Source organism: Oncorhynchus gorbuscha, linkage group LG01, assembly GCF_021184085.1.
Source record: "Oncorhynchus gorbuscha isolate QuinsamMale2020 ecotype Even-year linkage group LG01, OgorEven_v1.0, whole genome shotgun sequence".
NCBI classification, from domain to species: domain Eukaryota; kingdom Metazoa; phylum Chordata; class Actinopteri; order Salmoniformes; family Salmonidae; genus Oncorhynchus; species Oncorhynchus gorbuscha.
In genome coordinates, this window is record NC_060173.1 from 112,092,019 (window position 1) to 112,114,657 (window position 22,639).

At 42.0% G+C, this 22,639-nt stretch overlaps 1 protein-coding gene across 3 annotated transcripts in view; it reads right to left on the reverse strand.

Moving 5' to 3' along the window:
• LOC124006702 (oxysterol-binding protein-related protein 6-like) overlaps positions 1-22,639 on the reverse strand; it is an 88,922-nt gene that overhangs the window by 44,936 nt on the left and 21,347 nt on the right. For all 3 annotated transcript variants that reach the window (XM_046317987.1, XM_046317163.1, XM_046318761.1), the window contains exons 2-3: positions 8,497-8,776; positions 31-153 (exon numbers count right to left, since the gene is read on the reverse strand). In XM_046317987.1, the coding sequence (XP_046173943.1) occupies positions 31-153; positions 8,497-8,637 (264 nt within the window). In that variant the 5' untranslated portion in view covers positions 8,638-8,776. The remainder of the gene's footprint in view (positions 1-30; positions 154-8,496; positions 8,777-22,639) is intronic.

A 22,639-nucleotide genomic window follows, 5' to 3' on the forward strand; every position in this document is an offset into this window, starting at 1 on the left:
TGTCTCTCTCGGTCGGCCATCAAGCCCTACCTTGTGCCAGCCTTTCAGTGGCCATTTTCGCTTCTTCAGCATGAAGCCCTCGTGTTTATCTGGCCTCTGGACGTTGCTCTGACCGATTTTCAGCCCCTCGATGATTTCCCAGCTGTCTGCCTCCTAGGGATGGAGAGAAAAACAGAGCCGTGTCGGAACTCATCGGTTCACTTCTCCGGGTCCGGCGGTAACAGCAGAGAAAACAGCAACAGTACAGAAAGGCCCCCGGCCCGGACCGCAGTAGTTTCCTCAGGTACATGGCGTAGCCAGCCAGGGCGTTGGCAGAACGAGCTCTATTTTGGTTGCCTCTGGTACATTCTAAAGCTTTGATTCCATCCGAAATACACAGCTAAATTAATGAGTACTTTAACGACTTTACCTCCCAGATTGGTAAAATGAGTTGTGGTATTGAGTGGAAAGACATGACTTGACTACAATTAAAATGACAGAAAATGTATGAATTCAGTGTGTTGTTAGTTGTTTTGATTATCTTCTAGGCCTTTGTGACCAACACTATTTTCTAAATAAACCTTTAATATGAAAACCTCTCTACTCTTGAGATTCATGTCATATTTACAGTTTTTACTGCAAGATTTGAATGGCCACAATGATGTTTCTTTTTCAAATTATGCTGCTACTGGGGGCAGGATGTTTATGACTCAAGAAATTGGTAGTGTTTACGACTTATCAATCAATCACTGTGGATTGAGGGACGGTGGTAGATGAGTAATCTAGTCATAAAAACGAGTCTACAATTTCAATGTAGTTTATTGTGGCAAAAACCAAAGAAAAAAATATTGCAAACATGAATTCCCTGTTGAGAAACAAAGTCAGGAATAGATCTACCAGTATTTTTTATTTATTTAACCAAGTCAGGTAAGAACAAATTCTTGTTCTTCAATGACGGCCTACGCCGGCCAAACCCGGACGACGCTGGGCCAATTGTGCGCCGCCCTACGGGACTTCCAATCACAGCCGGTTGTGATACAGCCTAGATGACGGAATGATGGAAGACTGACGCAGCTGTTAAACCAGCAGTTGACTGCTCCATTGTCGACAGTTATTAAATCAGTAGATCTTCATCAATATCTTTAATAATACCATGTAAGTATCCGTAGCTTTTAAAACCTTTAATCTGTTTAATTGTATAATATTTTGGACCAGAATGAGGCTCTCTCTCCACTAGCCTACCTATTGTTCCTGCAGTGAGGGTTCAGCATCTTCATCGAATATAATTAATCTGTGTTTTCCATAAACACTGGCCGTCCATTAAATAGCCGATAACAGACTCATTTTTAAACTACGAGCTACGAGGCTTCTTTTTACATAAACGTTTCAATCCGCGAGTCAGAAAAGTCTGTATAGCCTACTACTATGTTTGGCGATTTATCTGCAGATTAATTATATTAATAATGAATCAAGAGGCGTCACTACAGTCCCTAGTTCGTATCCAGGCTGAATCACATCCGGCCATGATTGGGAGTCCCATAGCGTCGCCCGGGTTTGGCCGTCATTGTACATAAGAATTTGTTCTTAACTGACTTGCCTAGTTAAATAAAAAATATTTTACTCGGCAAGTCAGTTAAGAAAAAATTCTTATTTACAATGACGGCCTACCCTGGCCAGACTCGGACGGCGCTGACTCCCAATCACAGCCGGATGTGATAGTGACTGTAGTGATGCGTCTTGCACTGAGATGCAGTGTCTTAGACCGCTGCGCCACTTGGGAGCCCAATGCATCAAAATCATTAAAGCAGTGCAATAACCAGTCATTGGTTGGATTCAGTGTATGGCTATTAAATCACAAACCCAGGTAGTAAAACGATCTAGACTGTTAATGCAAATGCCTTAATAGAACTTCAAAAGAGACAGCCATGATTAGGCCGAAGCAATGCAGCCCGACCAAGCCAAAAGACAGTAACTGCTCACTTGAGTTAATGTAATTTTTGCGACATTAAATACATCCTTAATCATGTGGACAAGTATCCTGCCTCTATTGTATTGTGTTTTTGAGAAAATAGGGGTCATGTTATCAGTAACTGCATAATGTCACTCTGAAACCATGGTAAATAAAAGCATTTTTTTTCTCAGTTCCACGCTAAGAGCAGTTACTGCCTTTTTGCTTGGTAGGGCAGAAGCATGTTGCGTTTATATATTAGTTCAGTATACATTGAAACACACTGGTGTTTTAGGCTACATTACGACACCTAGCTACATTGAAACACACTGGTGTTTTAGGCTACATTACGACACCTAGCTACATTGAAACACACTGGTGTTTTAGGCTACATTACGACACCTAGCTACATTGAAACACACTGGTGTATTAGGCTACATTAACCTATAATACTGCAATGAATCAAACCTTTACTACAGGTAAGGTCTTTAGGAGCAGGGAATATAACAAACGATACTTGGGAACTGGGTAATAAATATCTAGACCTACACGGCAGCAGCACTTGTGGGGTAGAGAGCCAGAGGGACACCTTAGGGTAAATCTTGGCTACCCAGACTAGAGGTCAACCGATTATGATTTTTCAACGCCAATACCGGCTTTACTAAAAAAGCTGATGCCGATTAATCGGACGATTAAAACCATTTTTGGGGGAATAATGACAATTACCGAATGAACACTTATTTGAACTTAATATAATACACCACTAAAATCAATTTAGCCTCAAGTAAATAATGAAACATGTTCAATTTAAATAATGCAAAAACAAAGTGTTGGAGAAGAAAGTAAAAGTGCAATATGTGCTATGTAAGAATGCTAACATTTAAGTTCCTTGCTCAGAACATGAGAACATATGAAAGCTGGTGGTTCCTTTTAACATGAGTCTTCAATATTCCCAGGTAAGAAGTTTTAGGTTGTAGTTATTATAGGAATTATAGGACTATTTCCCTCTATACCATTTGTATTTCATATACCTTTGACTATTGGATGTTCTTATAGGCACTTTAGTATTGCCAGTGTAATAGTATAGCTTCCGTCCCTCTAGTTAGCACGCGCTAACTAGCTAGCCATTTCACTTCGGTTACACCAGCCTCATCTCGGGAGTTGATAGGCTTGAAGTCATAAACAGTGCAATGCTTGAGGCACAACGAAGAGCTGCTGGCAAAATGCACAAAAGTGCTGTTTGAATGAATGTTTACGCGCCTGTTTCTGCCTACCACCGCTCAGTCAGATCCTTAGATACTTGTATGTTTGTATGCTCAGTCAGATTATATGCAACGCAGGACACGCTAGACAATATCTAGTAACATCATCAACCATGTGTAGTTAACTAGTGATTATGATTGATTGTTTTTTAAGGTTAGCTAGCAACTTACCTTGGCTTACTGCCTTCGCGTAACAGGCAGTCTCCTTGTGGAGTGCAACGAGAGAGAGGCAGGTCATTATTGCGTTGGACTAGTTCACTGTAAGGTTGCAAGATTGGATCCCCCGAGCTGACAGGGTGAAAATCTGTCGTTCTGCCCCAGAACAAGGCAGTTAACCCACCGTTCCTAGGCCGTCATTGAAAATAAGAATGTGTTCTTAACTGACTTGCCTAGTTAAATAAATAAAAATATAATTTTTAAACAATCGGCGCCCAAAAATACCTAATTAATCGGCCATTCTGATTAATCGGTCGACCTCTAACCCAGACCCCTTCTTTTACGCTGCTGTTTCTCTCTGTTTATTATCTATGCAAAGCCACTTTAACTCTACCTACATCTACAGTTGAAGTCAGAAGTTTACACTTAGGTTGGAGTCATTAAAACTAGTTTTTCAACCACTCCACAAATGTTTTGTTAACAAACTATAGTTTTGGAAAGTCTATTAGGACATCTACTTTGTGCATGACACAAGTAATTTTTCCAACAATTGTTTACAGACAGATTATTTCACTTATAATTCACTGTATCACAATTCCATAGGATCAGAAGTTTACATACACTAAGTTGACTGTGCCTTTAAACAGCTTGGAAAATTCCAGAAAATGATGTCATGGCTTTAGAAGCTTCTGATAGGCTAATTGACATCATTTGGGTTAACTGGAGGTGTACCAAACTCAGTGCCTCTTTGCTTGACATCATTTGAAAATCAAAATAAATCTGCCAAGACCTCAGAAAAATAATTGTAGACCTCCACGAGTCTGGTTCATCCTTAAGAGCAATTTCCAAACGCCTGAAGGTACCACGTTCATCTGTACAAACAATAGTACGCAAGTATAAACACCATGGGTCACACAGCCGTCATACCGCTCAGGAAGGAGACGCATTCTGTCTCCTAGAGATGAACGTACTTTGGTGCGAAAAGTGAAAATCAATCTCAGAACCTTGTGAAGATGCTGGAGGAAACAGGTACAAAAGTATCTATATCCACAGTCAAACGAGTCCTATATCAAGATAACCTGAAAGGCCGCTCAACTGCACATGGGAACAAAGATTGTACTTTTTGGAGAAATATCCTCTGGTCTGATGAAACAAAAATAGAACTGTTTGGCCATAATGACCATCGTTATATTTGGAGGAAAAGGGGGAGGCTTGCAAGCAGAAGAACACCCATCCCAACCGTGAAGCACGGGGGTGACAGCATCATGTTGTCGGGGGTTCTTTGCTGCGGGGAGACTGATGCACTTCACAAAATAGATGGCATCATGAGGCAGGAAAATTATGTGGATATATTGAAGCAACATCTCAAGACATCAGCCAGGAAGTTAAAGCTTGGTCGCAAATGGGTCTTCCAAATGGGCAATGACCCCAAGCATACTTCCAAAGTTGTGGAAAAATGTCTTAAGGACAACAAAGTCAAGGTATTGGAGTTGCCACCATAAAGCCCTGACCTCAATCCTATAGAACATTTGTGTGCAGAACTGAAAAAGTGTGTGCGAGCAAGGAGGTCGACAAACCTGACTCAGTTACACCAGCTCTGTCAGGAGGAATGGGACAAAATTCACCCAACTTATTGTGGGAAGTTTGTGCAAGGCTACCCGAATCGTTAGACCCCAGTTAAACAATTTTAAGGCAATGCTACAGAATACGAACAGTGTATGTAAACTTCTGACCCACTGGGAATGTAATGAACCACCTGCGCTGGTTCATCACATGATGGATGTTAAGTTCTACGTCAAGTACCCATTGGGCCTCAGCGCTGATCAACAGCAGACAGGAGTGATAATCACTGCCAATGTGATTGTGATGAGACTCAGGTACTGGGCTGTTGCTGCTGTGTTAATGATAGGATGTAACACAGTGTGAGGTAATATAAAACCCTGTCTGCTCTCCAAATTACACCCTATTCCCTATATAGTGTCCCTTCACATTTCAGAGCCTTTACATTGGCCAAGTGTCCCTTCTCATTTAGAGCATTTACATTGGCCAAGTGTCCCTTCACATTTAGAGCCTTTACATTGGCCAAGTGTCCCTTCACATTTAGAGCATTTACATTGGCCAAGTGTCCCTTCACATTTAGAGCCTTTACATTGGCCAAGTGTCCTTAATGAAATTGCCTGGTACAAAAAAATAGGTTGAATAAAACACTGGACTTGGTGGTTGGACAGAGGGGAAAGACAAGGACAAAACAAGTACTTTGTTGGATTTACTTTGCCACAGTGAAAAAGGCAGAGATTTATTCCATTGTCAGCGCAGGTGGTTCATCACACCATCTGCCATCAATGTGTTCTGACCATTACCATGAACACAGCCTCTTTCTGTGGCTACCTCTGTGATTTCACTCCTGCTAGTCATAATCAGCCATTAATACACTAGTCATCTGCTATCAAAATACTTTTCCTGGTCACCCACATAAATATACAGGGAATCAACTGTTTCAGATGAATCTTCCTTACAGGGAATCTACTGTTTCAGATGAATCTTCCTTACAGGGAATCTACTGTTTCAGATGAATCTTCCTTACAGGGAATCTACTGTTTCAGATGAATCTTCCACACAGGGAATCTACAGTTTCAGATATATCTTCCACACAGGGAATCTACTGTTTCAGATGAATCTTCCTTACAGGGAATCTACTGTTTCAGATGAATCTTCCTTACAGGGAATCTACTGTTTCAGTTGAATCTTCCATACAGGGAATCTACTGTTTCAGATGAATCTTCCATACAGGGAATCTACTGTTTCAGATTAATCTTCCATACAGGGAATCTACTGTTTCAGATGAATCTTCCTTACAGGGAATCTACTGTTTCAGTTGAATCTTCCACACAGGGAACCAACTGTTTCAGATGAATCTTCCACACAGGGAATCTACTGTTTCAGATGAATCTTCCACACAGGGAATCTACAGTTTCAGATATATCTTCCACACAGGGAATCTACTGTTTCAGATGAATCTTCCTTACAGGGAATCTACTGTTTCAGATGAATCTTCCTTACAGGGAATCTACTGTTTCAGTTGAATCTTCCATACAGGGAATCTACTGTTTCAGATGAATCTTCCATACAGGGAATCTACTGTTTCAGATGAATCTTCCATACAGGGAATCTACTGTTTCAGATGAATCTTCCATACAGGGAATCTACTGTTTCAGATGAATCTTCCATACAGGGAATCTACTGTTTCAGTTGAATCTTCCATACAGGGAATCTACTGTTTCAGATGAATCTTCCACACAGGGAATCTACTGTTTCAGATGAATCTTCCACACAGGGAATCTACAGTCTCAGATATATCTTCCACACAGGGAATCTACTGTTTCAGATGAATCTTCCTTACAGGGAATCTACTGTTTCAGATGAATCTTCCTTACAGGGAATCTACTGTTTCAGTTGAATCTTCCACACAGGGAATCTACTGTTTCAGATGAATCTTCCATACAGGGAATCTACTGTTTCAGATGAATCTTCCATACAGGGAATCTACTGTTTCAGATGAATCTTCCATACAGGGAATCTACTGTTTCAGATGAATCTTCCTTACAGGGAATCTACTGTTTCAGATGAATCTTCCTTACAGGGAATCTACTGTTTCAGATGAATCTTCCACACAGGGAATCTACTGTTTCAGATGAATCTTCCTCATTATATCTAATATGTCTCAAAACTAGGAGATGACAGGTGGTTGTGAAAGCATAAAGAAAAGGTTAGTGTGATCATCTGGATACACAGAGGGATGACTGTGTGTGGGTTGAATCTCTCTGTGTGTGTGTGTGTGTGTGTGTGTGTGTGTGTGTGTGTGTGTGTGTGTGTGTGTGTGTGTGTGTGTGTGTGTGTGTGTGTGTGTGTGTGTGTGTGTGTGTGTGTGTGTGTGTGTGTGTGTGTGTGTGTGTGTGTGTGTGTGTGTGTGTGTGTGTGTGTGTGTGTGTGTGTGTGATAGACTGCAGGTGGTGTCTAGTTGCACTCGTGACGGTCTCCAGAGCGTTTAATGGTGGTCAGTAGCATAAGGGGAAGTGATATGTATTGATCCCAGAGGGGCTGGATATCATTAAAGCTTCCCCCACAAATAGCCACTTCACTCACTTTCCCCACGCACTGCAGCCCAGCCTTTCATGGCCTTTACCCTGGGTCTGTAGTCTGCACCGCTTCCCCAGGAGTCCTTAGAGAGGATGTAACCCTTATATGACACGGCACCGCACACTAACACACTAACCAGCATAGACAATGTGGCAACACAGAGTTATCAAGATGAGTCTTGTGGCTTGAGTTAATGCATCACTATGGTGATGGCGACACTGAGCTGGGCTGTAGCTAGCTGTGACGTTCACCTGGGAGCCAACAGGGACACAGGATACGCCTGAATGAATTAATCACACCACATGGCCCCGCCTCCAGCCTCAACACAACAAGACAATCCACTTGGGACTTTCCTGCCCGGTAAATGACTACAGTAACCAAATACAACAGCAGTCACTTTGGTCCAATAACATTCTCTAGGTATCGCAGCCTCACAAAGAACAGACTAAAGTGATTCAATTGGACCCAAGTCCCTAATTTGTTGAGCACTGGCAGCTTCACACCACGACTAAATGGCCTAACATTTAAATGTTACACGGGGTGTGAGGGGCACGTGCAAAGTCACTGCTTATAACTAACTATAAGTTAAGTGTAAATATAAAAATATATAAAAAAAATATAAGATGTGTCAAATAAATGATATTTACACTTGCTAGCTATGTGTTTAGTTTGCTAACTTGCTAGCTAAGTGGCTAGATGTCAAGATCAAGCTTCATGGTTACAACAGAGATATTCAATCCCCTCCTGGATCAAGATCCCTGTTGCCAAAATAGTTTTGTGCTCCCAATTATTCTATCTATTTTTGTGTACATTCAGTAATACCGTAAACCGGATACCATCCAATCCTAGACAGATCACCTGCAGGCTGTGCTGATGGAGCTGCTACTACCAAACAGTCTCTCCCGCTCTTTCTCGAGGAACCAGAGACAGAATCAGTCCACTAGTCACTGTTCCCAGAGCAGCTGACTATGTCGAACTCTGTGTCTGGCGGTGGGCAGGTCGGTCGCTACTTACCTGCCGGCCGTCGCGCTGGGATGAGGAGGAGGACGAGGCGCTCTTGTGTGTAGGTGTCTTGTGGTGGCGGATGGGAGTGGAGCTCCTCTCCTCGGCGCTCATTGTGCGGTGGCTGCCCTGGCTGGGGTTCCTGTGGGACATGGTCCCTCTCTGCGAGTAGTTCCCTGACTGTACAGGACTGTCTGTTCCTCCCTCAGCAGCAGCTCCAGGCTGCGTGTGTCAACAGCATTATCTCAGGCAGTTATGCAGCACACTTCCCACCGGCTCACGCTCCTCTCATCTTGCAGCACAGACAAAGAGACAGAGAGACATACAGACAGGAAACAGACGTTAGACTACGTTATGTTAACCCCGCCTCCCCTCACTGTTTGTGTCAACATAGCCATTAACACTTGTCAAAATAGTCAATTAATCTAAGATACATTTTTTAAAAATCTGTTTTTGCCAACGAGGTTTAAGTCGCACAATGTTACATTTACTAAGAGGTTTGGTGCAGTACTTTTCAAGTGAAAGAATGTGCATGAAAACTAGTCGTCTCTTTGAGTGACCACAGAAACACTTAATTGAAGAATCCCGTCAATAGTTCCCACTCCTACTAGGGGTAGCACTGTTGACCAATCACTGATGAAAAGGGCATAGACTTCAACTATGGAAATTTTGACTTCCCTCAAGAAAAAAATGTGTGCGCATGAACAGCCCCCCAAAAAAAAAAAAAATGTGTGCGCATGAACAGCCCCCCCCCCCAAAAAAATGTGTGCGCATGAACAGCCCCCCCAAAAAAAATGTGTGCGCATGAACAGCCCCCCAAAAAAAAAAATGTGTGCGCATGAACAGCCCCCCAAAAAAAATGTGTGCGCATGAACAGCCCCCCCCAAAAAAAAATGTGTGCGCATGAACAGCCCCCCAAAAAAAAAAAATGTGTGCGCATGAACAGCCCCCCCCCCCCAAAAAAAACTGCAGAACACCAAAACTAACAAAAGCGTCACAAAATGTTGTCATAATATATAATATATGTCAACTGGGAACCAATCTACCAAACTAAATGGTGGTCCTTCTGTAGCTCAGTTGGTAGAGCATGGCGCTTGTAACGCCAGGGTAGTGGGTTCGATCCCCGGGACCACCCATACGTAGAATGTATGCACACATGACTGTAAGTCGCTTTGGATAAAAGCGTCTGCTAAATGGCATATATTATTATATTATTATTATTATTATTATATTAAATTCGCTACCCGAGCCAGCAGCAGGACTCGATTAAATGGGCATTTTTTAGAAACATTACATTTACATTACATTTAAGTCATTTAGCAGACGCTCTTATCCAGAGCGACTTACAAATTGGTGCATTCACCTTATGACATCCAGTGGGACAGTCACTTAACAATAGTGCATCTAAAACTTAGGGGGGGTGGGGTGAGAGGGATTACTTAACCTATCCTAGGTATTCCTTAAAGAGGTGTGGTTTCAGGTGTCTCCGGAACCCTATTCTTCTCTAGTTACAGTTTATGGTGAGAAATGTGACTCATGATCCACCTTGGACTGCAGTGGTGTCTGGCCTCCTATCACTACTCTGTATGTCTCTCATGATCCACCTTGGACTGCAGTGGTGTCTGGCCTCCTATCACTACTCTGTATGTCTCTCATGATCCACCTTGGACTGCAGTGGTGTCTGGCCTCCTATCACTACTCTGTATGTCTCTCATGATCCACCTTGGACTGCAGTGGTGTCTGGCCTCCTATCACTACTCTGTATGTCTCTCATGATCCACCTTGGACTGCAGTGGTGTCTGGCCTCCTATCACTACTCTGTATGTCTCTCATGATCCACCTTGGACTGCAGTGGTGTCTGGCCTCCTATCACTACTCTGTATGTCTCTCATGATCCACCTTGGACTGCAGTGGTGTCTGGCCTCCTATCACTACTCTGTATGTCTCTCATGATCCACCTTGGACTGAAGTGGTGTCTGGCCTCAAATCACTACTCTGTATGTCTCTCATGATCCAGATGTGGACTGAAGTGGTGTCTGGCCAGTTCCTGCAGAGATCACAAGTATCTCTGCAATTCCAAAACTCTGTCTTATACCAGTGTAAGGGGATAACATAAGGATATATGAATGAGTGATGGTACAGAGCAGCAGAGATTGTCTGAGACAGAGATGAGACACAGGACACCCATTCGGCCTTGTAAATGATCCAGTTCTGTTGTGTGGCAGAACGCTATGTGTTCACTTAATTCATGAGCGTAATCAGCGTCTCGATTGCAGTGGGAAAACTAGCCGTCTCAAATCCCACAGGCAACATCAATCCCTCTGCATCTAATTACCATTATGATAATGAGTTAATGACGCCAATCGGGTGAGGATACCAAATCAATACAAAGACAGACACCGTGTCTATGCAGTACCAACAACACCAACAAGACACAGTGCAGTACCAACAACACCAACAAGACACAGTGTCTATGCAGTACCAACAACACCAACAAGACAGTGTCTATGCAGTACCAACAACACCAACAAGACACAGTGTCTATGCAGTACCAACAACACCAACAAGACACAGTGTCTATGCAGTACCAACAACACCAACAAGACACAGTGTCTATGCAGTACCAACAACACCAACAAGACACAGTGTCTATGCAGTACCAACAACACCAACAAGACACAGTGTCTATGCACAAGACACAGTGTCTATGCAGTACCAACAACACCAACAAGACACAGTGTCTATGCAGTACCAACAACACCAACAAGACACAGTGTCTATGCAGCACCAACAACACCAACAAGACAGTGTCTATGCAGTACCAACAACACCAACAAGACACAGTGTCTATGCAGTACCAACAACACCAACAAGACACAGTGTCTATGCAGTACCAACAACACCAACAAGACACAGTGTCTACCAACAACACCAACAAGCAGTACCAACAACACCAACAAGACACAGTGTCTATGCAGTACCAACAACACCAACAACACCAACAAGACACAGTGTCTATGCAGTACCAACAACACCAACAAGACACAGTGTCTATGCAGTACCAACAACACCAACAAGACACAGTGTCTATGCAGTACCAACAACACCAACAAGACACAGTGTCTATGCAGTACCAACAACACCAACAAGACACAGTGTCTATGCAGTACCAACAACACCAACAAGACACAGTGTCTATGCAGTACCAACAACACCAACAAGACAGTGTCTATGCAGTACCAGTAACACCAACAAGAAACAGTGTCTATGCAGTACCAGACAACTATGCAGTACCAACAAAGTTTAGGCTGTATGCCAGGCTTGCCAACAACACCAACAATGTAGTACCAACAACACCAACAAGACAGTGGCAGGTAGCAACAAGACACAGTGTCTATGCAGTACCAGTAACACCAACAAGACACAGTGTCTATGGCCAGTAACCAACAAGACACAGTGTCTATGCAGTACCAGTTCAAGACACAGTGTCTATGCCCAGTAACACCAACAAGACACAGTGTCTATTGAACACCAACAAAAATCTGTCAAGAAAAGTGTCCAGTTGAGCAAGGCAACAAGTTTAAAGGCTTGCCCTAATTACAGGTAGCCAAATGGCTGACCTTGGCTGTGACCCCACTCTCCGAGGGTGTCTCAGGAGGAGATGGGATAAGCAATTCCAATTCCCACATGCGTATAATTTCACACTTATACATGTGTAATACAAGACAATTATAAGCACCCACCTAATTAATCAATATTATTATTCAATTGTTTTGAAAGGATATGGAATGAATAGTCACTATTGTCATCTGAGTCAATGGTTGCATTATATAGCCATCATACTGTATTAGAGAAACATCGCTATAGTCATCTGAGTAAACAGATCACCGACCATTTCGAATCCCACCCGTACTATGCAATCCGGTTTCCGAGCTGGTCATGGGTGCACCTCAGCCACACTCAAGGTCCTAAACGATATCATAACCGGCATCGATAAAAGACTGTGCAGCCATCTTCATCGACCTGGCCAAGGCTTTCGACTCTGTCAATCATAGCATTCTTATCAGCAGACTCCTGTATGACCTGTATGCTCCCGTTGTCACGCCCTGACCGTAGAGATCTTTTTATTCTCTATGTTTGGTTGGTCAGGGTGTGACTCGGGTGGGAAACTCTATGTTCTTTATTTCTATGTTTTGGCTGGGTATGGTTCTCAATCAGGGACAGCTGTCTATCGTTGTCTCTGATTGGGACTCATACTTAGGCAGCCTGTTTTGCCACCTTAGTTTTGTGGGATGTTGTTTTTGTACAGCTCTGTGTAGCCTACCGAACGTTACGTTCGTTTCCCTTTTATTGTTTTTAGGTGTTCATTTTTAATAAAGATTAAATGTACGCCTACCACGCTGCACCTTGGTCCGATCATTTCGACGATCATAACACTCGTTGGCTGGCCCTCACTGCATATTCGTCGCCGAACCCACTGGCTCCAGGTCATCTATAAGTCTTTGCTAGGTAAAGCCCCGCCTTATCTCAGCTCACTGGTCACCATAGCAACACCCACCAGTAGCATGCGTTCAAGCAGGTATATATCACTGGTCATCCCCAAAGCCAACACTTACTTTGGCCGCCTTTCCTTCCAGTTCTCTGCTGCCAATGACTGGAACGAACTGCAAAAATCACTGAAGCTGGAGACTTATATCTCCCTCTCTAACTTCAAGCATCAGCTGTAAGAGCAGTTCACCGATCACTGTACACAGCCCATCTGTGAATAGCCCACCCAACTACCTCATCCCCATATTGTTATTTATCCTCTTGCTCTATTAAACTCCAGTATCTCTACTTGCACACTACTTGCTCATCTGCACATCGATCACTCCAGTGTTAAAACTAAATTGTAATTATTTTGCCTCTATGGCCTATTTATTGCCTTACCTTCCTACTCCTTCTACATTTGCAGACACTGTACATACATTTTTCTATTGTGTTATTGACTGTACGTTTGTTTAAGTGTATCTCTGTGTTGTTGTTTTTGTCACACTGCTTTGCTTTATCTTGGCCAGGTCGCAGTTGTAAATGAGTACTTGTTTCCCAACTGGCCTACCTGGTTAAATAAAGGTTAAATAAAAGAAATTCAACCAATTTTCAAATAATTTGGAATAAGCAAATGCTTTGATTTCTGGTCTTTTCTCATTTCTGTCCCTCATGAGGGAGGACAATGAATGTTCACAGGAGTAACAAGTAGAGGTAGACCTACCAATAGTTATGTTTTTACTGATATCAAGTTTGTTTAAGAATTATTAAGGGATTAAAACTCATAACTCTGTTACCAAATCGGAAAAGAAAAGTACAGTACAGCACACTAGATTAGAGTACAGTAAAATATACTGTATTGTACTGTACTCTACTGAACATATCTACTGTGCTGTACTGAATTTTGCTCTACTGTTCTGTGCTCTACTGTGATGTTCCAAACTTGAATCGTCTGCTAAATGACTCAAATGTAAATGTACTCATACATACTCTACTGAACTGAGCTCTACTCTACTGAACTGAACTCTACTGTACTGTGCTCGAACCACGTTTCTCTTCTTCCTAGACAGAATAGGAAGTGACCTATATGCCTATATCTCCATGCCTACTTCCTAGACAGAGGAAGAGGAAGTGACATATTAGAAAGTTATAATTATCAGAATGGGCTAAGGGTTTGTCTCAGCTTAGTTCCTAGTTGGTTAAAGACAGGGGCTGGTGACATGCTAAATGGATCTGAATTATAGATGGAACTCTGTGTGTGTGTGTGTGTGTGTGTGTGTGTGTGTGTGTGTGTGTGTGTGTGTGTGTGTGTGTGTGTGTGTGTGTGTGTGTGTGTGTGTGTGGTGGGACTGGCACGCTCAGGGGTGTGTCGTTACGACTATACCGATGTATCCTGTTATTGAAATAAGGAGTCCTTCTGAATCAGCTCTTTCCTGTAAGAACTAGGCCTACTGTAACTATGGAGGAAGGTTACACGGAAAGAACGTGGTGATCAGACGCACAACTAATCATACCCTGTGGAAGGGAGCAGCTTGGAAACAAGGCCCCTGATTCTACCCTATCAACATTTTTTTTAAATTTTACCTTTATTTAACTAGGCAAGTCAGTTAAGAACAAATTCTTATTTTCAATGACGGCCTAGGAACAGTGGGTTAACTGCCTGTTCAGGGGCAGAACGACAGATTGTACCTTGCCAGCTCGAGGATTTGAACATGAAACCTTTCGGTTACTAGTCCAACACTCTAACCACTAGGCTACCCTGCCGCCCCAACATGTCTTTTTACACAGTCCGTTATTCACTCTACCAGACGTAGACCTGGCATCAGTCAGTCGTCTGTTCCTGTCTTTGGTTTCAGACACACCAGTGGAATAGACTGCTGTTATGTGTTACGTTGCCTACTGTGAAATTCAGCTCTGGTCCTCAGGGTCCAATGAACCTGCAGTGTCTCCCGCTCCCTGTACACAGTAGCAGCCTACACTACATTTTATCAATACACGGAGTTTGTTTGTAGCGCTTCATGTTAGCAATGAGCGTGTGTCTGGTTTCTCTGTCCTCTTAATGTTGACGGAGAGTGAGTGCCTGAGCAGGCTAACTTGCCTGCTGCGCGCCAATGTAGGAAATTTGGGGATGTCTGATTTCTGATTGTCTTAACTCACCACCACTATTTGGCTGAACTTCTTAGTGATTGTTTTCTTTACCTCAAAACAGTAAGTCAAAGAAGTGCTACATTAACCAAGTCTTTCCCTTCGTTCAATGCGCTCATTTATTCAGCTGCCAACGGCCCACGGTGAATCAGTGTGTCCACATGGCAGAGGCTAGTGCTGTCGCATAAGTGGAATTTAAACTTTTAGATTTGAACATTTTAATTCTAATTTGTATTATTAATCACGTGATAATGTTTTTGACAAAACAAAAGCGTTATTATTTAAATTAAACTGTTCCACGAAAATGTGCACGTGAAAATCATAACTGGCACTCAGATCGGTAGAAATTGTTGGATAAATTCTAGGCTAAGCTTGAAACTTGTAAACTTGAAACTCACATTCTGCCTAGGAATGATGTCTTCTACATTGTAGAAGACATCAAAACTATGAAATAACACATATGGAATCATGTAGTAACCAAAAAAAGTGTTAAATAAATCTAAATATATTTTATATTTGAGATTCTTCAAAGTAGCCACCCTTTGCCTTGATGACAGCTTTGCACACTCTGGGCATTCTCTCAACCAGCGTCACCTTAAATCCTTTTCCAACAGTCTTGAAGGAGTTCCCACATATGCTGAGCACTTCTTGGCTGCTTTTCCTTCACTCTGCGGTCCAACTCATCCCAAACCATGTCAATTGGGTTGAGGTTGGGTCATCTGATCACTCTCCTTCTTGGTCAAATCAAGGAGAGTGGCTGCTGCCAACATACTGACTCAAATCTCTAGCCACTTTAATAATAAAAAAGTGGATGTAATAAATGTATCGCTAGTCACTTTAAACAATGCCACTTTATATAATGTTTACATGTCCTACATTACTCATCTCATATGTAAATACTGTACTCTATACCATCTACTGTACATCTATACCATCTACTGCATCTTGCCTAAGCCGCATGACCATCGCTCATCCATATATTTATATGTACATATTCTTATTCATTCCTTTACACTTGTGTGTATAATGTAGTTGTTGTGAAACTGTTATATTACTTGTTAGATATTACTGAACAGTTGGAACTAGAAGCACAAGCATTTCGCTACACTCTCATTAACATCTGTTAACCATGTGTATGTGACCAATAACATCTGCTAACCATGTGTATGTGACCATTAACATCTGCTAACCATGTGTATGTGACCATTAACATCGGTTAACCATGTGTATGTGACCATTAACATCTGCTAACCATGTGTATGTGACCAATAACATCTGCTAACCATGTGTATGTGACCATTAACATCTGCTAACCATGTGTATGTGACCATTAACATCTGTTAACCATGTGTATGTGACCATTAACATCTGTTAACCATGTGTATGTGACCATTAACATCTGTTAACCATGTGTATGTGACCATTAACATCTGCTAACCATGTGTATGTGACCAATAACATCTGTTAACCATGTGTATGTGACCAATATCATTTGATTTGAAATAGCCCAAACACAGCCTGAAGGTTTGTTGAGTCAATAACCTGTTAGAAAACAAATTATAGTCCCACTAAGCGCACACCAGATGGGATGACGTATCACTGCAGAATGCTGTGGTAGCCCTGCTGGTTAAGTGTGCCTTGAATTCTAAATAAATCACTGACAGGCTCACCAGCAAAGCACCCCCACACCATCACACCTCCTCCATGCTTCACGGTGGGAACCACACATGCAGAGATCATACATTCACCTACTCTGCGTCTCACAAAGACACGGCGGTTGGAACCAAAAAAACTCACATTTGGACTCATCAGACCAAAGGAAAGATTTCCACCGGTCTAGTGTCCATTGCTCGTGTTTCTTCGCCAAAATAAGTCTCTTCTTCTTGGTGTCCTTTAGTAGTGGTTTCTTTGCAGCAATTAGACCACGAATGCCTGATTCATGCAGTCTCCTCTGAATAGTTGATGTTGAGATGTGTCTGTTATTTGAACTCTGAAGCATTTATTTGGGATGCAATTTCTGAGGCTGGTAACTCTAATGAACTTATCCTCTGCAGCAGAGGTAACTCTGGGTCTTCCTTTCCTGTGGCGGTCCTCATGATAGCCAGTTTCATTATAGCGCTTGATGGTTTTTGCGACTGCACTTCAAGAAACTTTCAAAGTTCTTGACATTTTCCAAATTGACTGACCTTCATGTCTTAAGGTAATGATGGACTGTTGTTTCTCTCTGCTTATTTGAGCTGTTCTTGCCATAATATGGACTTGGTCTTTTACCAAATAGGGCTATCTTCTGTATACCACCTCACTCCTGCCTTGTCACAACACAACTGCTTGGCTCAGACTCATTAAGGAAAGAAATTCACACCTGTTAATTGAAATGAATTCCAGGTGACCACCTCATGAAGCTGGTTGAGAGAATGCCAAGAGTGTGCAAAGCTGTCATCAAGGCAAAGGGTGGCTACTTTGAAGAATATCAAATATATTTTTATTTGTTTGACTCTTTACAATGTAGAAAATAGTTTTTTTTTTTTTTTTTTTTTTAACTGGAATGAACAGGTGTGTCCAAACTGTTGACTGGCAAATGATACATTTGCATCTTTTGACCATCAAATAGGCAATTAATTGTCCTATATTTTTATTTAATTCATTTTTATTTTTAATCCCAGCCCACGTCCCTGCAGGAGGCCTTTTGCCTTTTGGTAGGCCGTCATTGTAAATAAGAATTTGTTCCTAACTGACTTGCCTACTTAAATAAATAAATAAATAAATGGTGAAATGCAATTATAAATCCAGATTTTAGTCAGTAGTCTATGTATATTGAAATAACAAGTTAATCTCACAAATATGCCATTTATAATGGTCTGTAATCTTGACATCTGACACATAATAATTGCACAATTCCCAGAAAATAGCCTAAAATTCATTTTTAGAAATTAGTCCGTGTTTTTTAAATATTATTATTATTATTATTATACATTTTTTAGGGGGTTATAAAGTTTGTCCAAGTGTTTCTTGCACAGAGATCCTCTGCCAAACTTTCATCACTCAAACTCTCCTGTCTGGTTTAACTATAGTTATGCACACGCGCAATCTGGATTTATTCACAATTATAAACTGGGTGGTTTGAGCCATTAATGCTGATTGGTTGAAAGCCACGGTATATCAGACCGTATACCACGGGTATGACAAAAAAATATACTTTTTACTGTTCTAATTAGGTTGGTAACCCGTTTATAATAGCAATAAGGCACCTCAGGGGTTTGTGTCCTAAGAACAGCCCTTAGCCATGCTATATTGTTATATATATTATATTATATATAATATATATATTATATATTGGGGCGGCAGGGTAGCCGAGTGGTTAGAGCGTTGGCCTGGCAACCCTGTTTATGCCTGTGAGATTGAGAGTCTGACTAGTATCCCCATTGCTTCTCTTCCCTAGCAGTTGAAACTCAAACATTGAAAAACAACCTAGCTTGTGAACAAAACGATGTAAATAGCCAAGAAACACAACAACAAAGTTTCACTTCAGTAAACTTATGTTTCAAGTAAAAATTAGAACAACTTTTATGCCTCCGCTCAGCGCTTCTAAAAATGAATCTGTCACTCAGCTCTTCAGGTGCGCACAGTCCCCAGTCATGCAGTGTTGCAGCGTCAGGCAGAAATACTTTGAAAACAGCTACTGCAGTGTTTATTTTGCCATGATCATACTTCACTTTTTACTGGAGCCCTTTTTACTGGCTAATGAAATGCCCAAATCTACCCGATTTGGCGGGTGTTAATTTTAGGCCCTGGGGGAGAGGGACAGAGAGAGGGGGGGAGAGCGAGAAGGACAGAGAGGCCTGACTTAACACAAACTAAACTGTCTATCGTACAGCAGAGTGCGTGTCCGAATCCAAACCCTCACAACTGAATATATATATATAAGAACACATCACAGAGCTGTGAGCTCTACATGCACAATGGGATCCATATATAATACCTAGGATAGGATAAGTAATCCTTCTCACCCCCCCCCCTTTAAGATTTAGATCAGGGGTCCCCAAACTTTTTCCTGTGAGGGCCACATAACTTTTCCCTTCTCTGATGGGGGGCCGGTGTCAGTTTGTAACAGAAAAAGTGTGACGATCGTAGGGGAGCTTAAAAAAAAGTATTTTCCAGAAAGCCACACATAACCAAATAACCCTTTCCAGGTTCTTTACAGAAAAAAAGTCAGGAAACAAATAATAACACTATTAATGAAATAAATAATAACTAAATAACCCTCTCTGAGTTCTTCACAGAAAAAAACAGGAAATAAATAATAACTAAATAACTCTCTCTGGGTTCTTCATAGAAAAAAAAGCCATGGAACATTAACTTTCTGTCGTGCCATGCACAATCTTAACAGATAAAAGTTCAGCTCAGTTGTCAGAGCAGAATCTCTCTGACACATATGAGCAGTCTCTTAAAGTTCTTGTGTTCCTTCCTTATAATCCTTTTGTAGGTTCCAGTAGGCTTGTAGACACCGCTGTTTGCAGCTCTCTCTCATCAACTTCCCTGTGAAAACCACAAAAGAAGCAGGTTGAGAAACTGATCTAAGTGATACAGCACCTACACAGCACAATACATTTCACTACCAGTATGGTTGTAAAGATGGATTTTATCCCAGTAGATTTTATTATGATTATATTTGTTTATGCTCAGAATGACTCATTCAAGTCAGAAAAGTGAGCTTACCTATGTATGTTCATCAGTGTGAACTGTGGGCCTGCATCTGGCTGGTGAGAAGTTGAATATCAGGTTCCATTCTAGTTACAGCCAGTCTCAAGCACTGATGCAAATGTTCATCTGTCAATCTTGATCTCATCGGGGTTTTCAGCAGTTTCATGCGAGAAAAGGTTTTCTCGCAGATATACGTGCTGCCAAAAACTGTGGACATTTTCATTGCGTGTTTTTTGATGTTTGGATATGTGTCGTTTGGGAGGGCGGCATAGAAGTCAATGAGACTGTTGGGCTTGAATGCGTCTTTCAGAACATCACAGTTCTGTAACAGCCAACTCAAACTGATATGAAGGCTGGGCTTCATCAATGTCGGCAACAAAGGGGTTCTGAAAAAGACAGATTTCTTTCACTGAATCGCACACCGAATTCCGCCTTCAGCATTTCCAGTGCTTCCACACACTTTTCAGCTGGGAACGGGACCGCTGGGTTCTCAGTCGACAGGTTTTGGGTAGCAGGAAGATGGACGAAGTTGCGCTTTTTCACTTGTTCCAAAAGCAGCGCTAATTTCACCTCAAATGCTTTTATGTGTGAATACATGTCGCAAATGAGTTTCCCCTCGCCTTGTAGCTGCAAGTTAAGGCTGTTAAGTATTTCTGTCACGTCTGTTAAAAATGCGAGGTGCCATTTCCATTCTGGGTCGATCAGCTCTGGGACCGTTTTGTCTTTTAAATGAAGAAATGCGTTAATTTCGGGTAGCAGCTCGTAAAAACGCCTCAAAACTCTGCCCCGGCTCAGCCATCGGACCTCTGTGTAGTACAGCACATCTCCGTGCGTAGACTCCAGTTCAGACAGGAATTCTTGGAACTGCCTGTGTTTAAGTCCCTTTGCTCTGATGAAGTTTATGCACGACACCACAACCTTCATTACAGAATCCCACGTCAACACTTTGCAGCACAGTGCTTGCTGGTGAATTAGGCAGTGGACTCGTAGCGGGCGGTGAGACCCCTTTTTCCAACTCCCGGTTCATGCGTCCTATTAGACCGCGAGTTTCGCCCACCATGCTAGGAGCCCCGTCAGTCGTGATGCTAGCTAGCTTTGACCAGTCCAGGTCCAACTTCTCCATGGTTTGGCACACTTTGTCAAAAATATCCTCTCCCGTTGTAGTCCCTTTGAGACTTTGGAGGGCTGCCAGCTCCTCGCATATCTCAAAGTTTGCGCTAACTCCACAAATAAAAATGAGCAGTTGCGCTGTGTCTTGCACGTCCGTGCTCTCATCAAGTGCTAATGAAAAAAAGTCAAATTCTTTCGTCTTCTGCTGCAGCTGGGCATATACATTACTCCCGATTTCTTCAACGCGTCTGGTGATTGTACTCGCCGACAGACTTACGGCATTAAATGCACCTTTCTTCTCGGGACACACCTCCTCCGCGACAGCATCCATACATTTCTTAACAAACTCTCCGTCAGTGAAAGGCTTACCGCTTCTTGCTATCAGTTTAGCAACCCGAAAGCTGGCCCGAACGGATGCCTGGTTCAGCTGAGCTTGGCGTACAAATGTATTCTGCTGAGATAGTAGTCCACTTTTTAGCTTTGAGAGTTTGTCTGCTCGTATTTGGCCTTGCAAGCTATCGTACTTGTCTTTGTGACGGGATTCATAGTGTCGGCGAAGATTGTATTCTTTGAATACCGCCACCGTCTCTTGACAGATGAGACAAACAGCCTTTTCTTTGCATTGAACAAAAAAATAATTGTTTGTCCACTGCAGGTTAAATACCCTGCATTCTGAATCAAATTTTCTCTTACCTAACCTTTTCGCCATTATTCCGTTCTCTCTTTGACAGGGCCGGGCCTAGGATTTTTTTTCTGGAGGCCAAATAGGAAAAAAATTCGATAGCGTCTCTGGTATTGTTCAGAGGGCCGGGCCAAATGTGCTGACGGGCCGTATCCGGCCCGCGGGCCGTAGTTTGGTGACCACTGATTTAGATGCACTATTGTAAAGTGACTGTTCCACTGGATGTCATAAGGTGAATGCACCAATTTGTAAGTCGCTCTGGATAAGAGCGTGGTCCTTCTGTAGCTCAGTTGGTAGAGCATGGCGCTTGTAACGCCAGGGTAGTGGGTTCGATTCCCGGGACCACCCATACGTAGAATGTATGCACACATGACTGTAAGTCGCTTTGGATAAAAGCGTCTGCTAAATGGCATATATTATAAGAGCGTCTGCTAAATGACTTAAATGTAAATGTATAAATATCCCACATTTTGTTTCACCTGTGACACAGCTGGCCGTACTCGGTAAAAAACAAGAGATTAAACAAGACTGACAATTGTCAGAATTAAATAAATATTTATTAGGCTATAAAACAGATGGTTTTAAAGAGGTTAAAACAGACCATGGCTAAAAGGTTATTAAAACAAAAACACTTTTCCCGCAGAGCATATAGCATGTCTACCTCTTCCAAGCATTCCTCTCTCCCACTATTCAAAACAGACCACCTTTCAAGACATAATCCAATTACTAACACACCTGAACACAGTCAAATTGACAAGACAAACGGCTGACTGTTGTGTATACATATATGGAATGGTTTTGAGCCCAATTAACACAAAACTAACAAAATCACACATTTAAATTGTATAAGTGAAGGTGTAATAAAATGCCATTTTCACTCTCCCCAATCTCATTATTATTCACAATAATAATTGAACAGAGAAATTATGTATTCATTGTTTAAAAATTGCAACAGATGCTTGCAGTTTTGCCACCTCACCACCAGGGGGT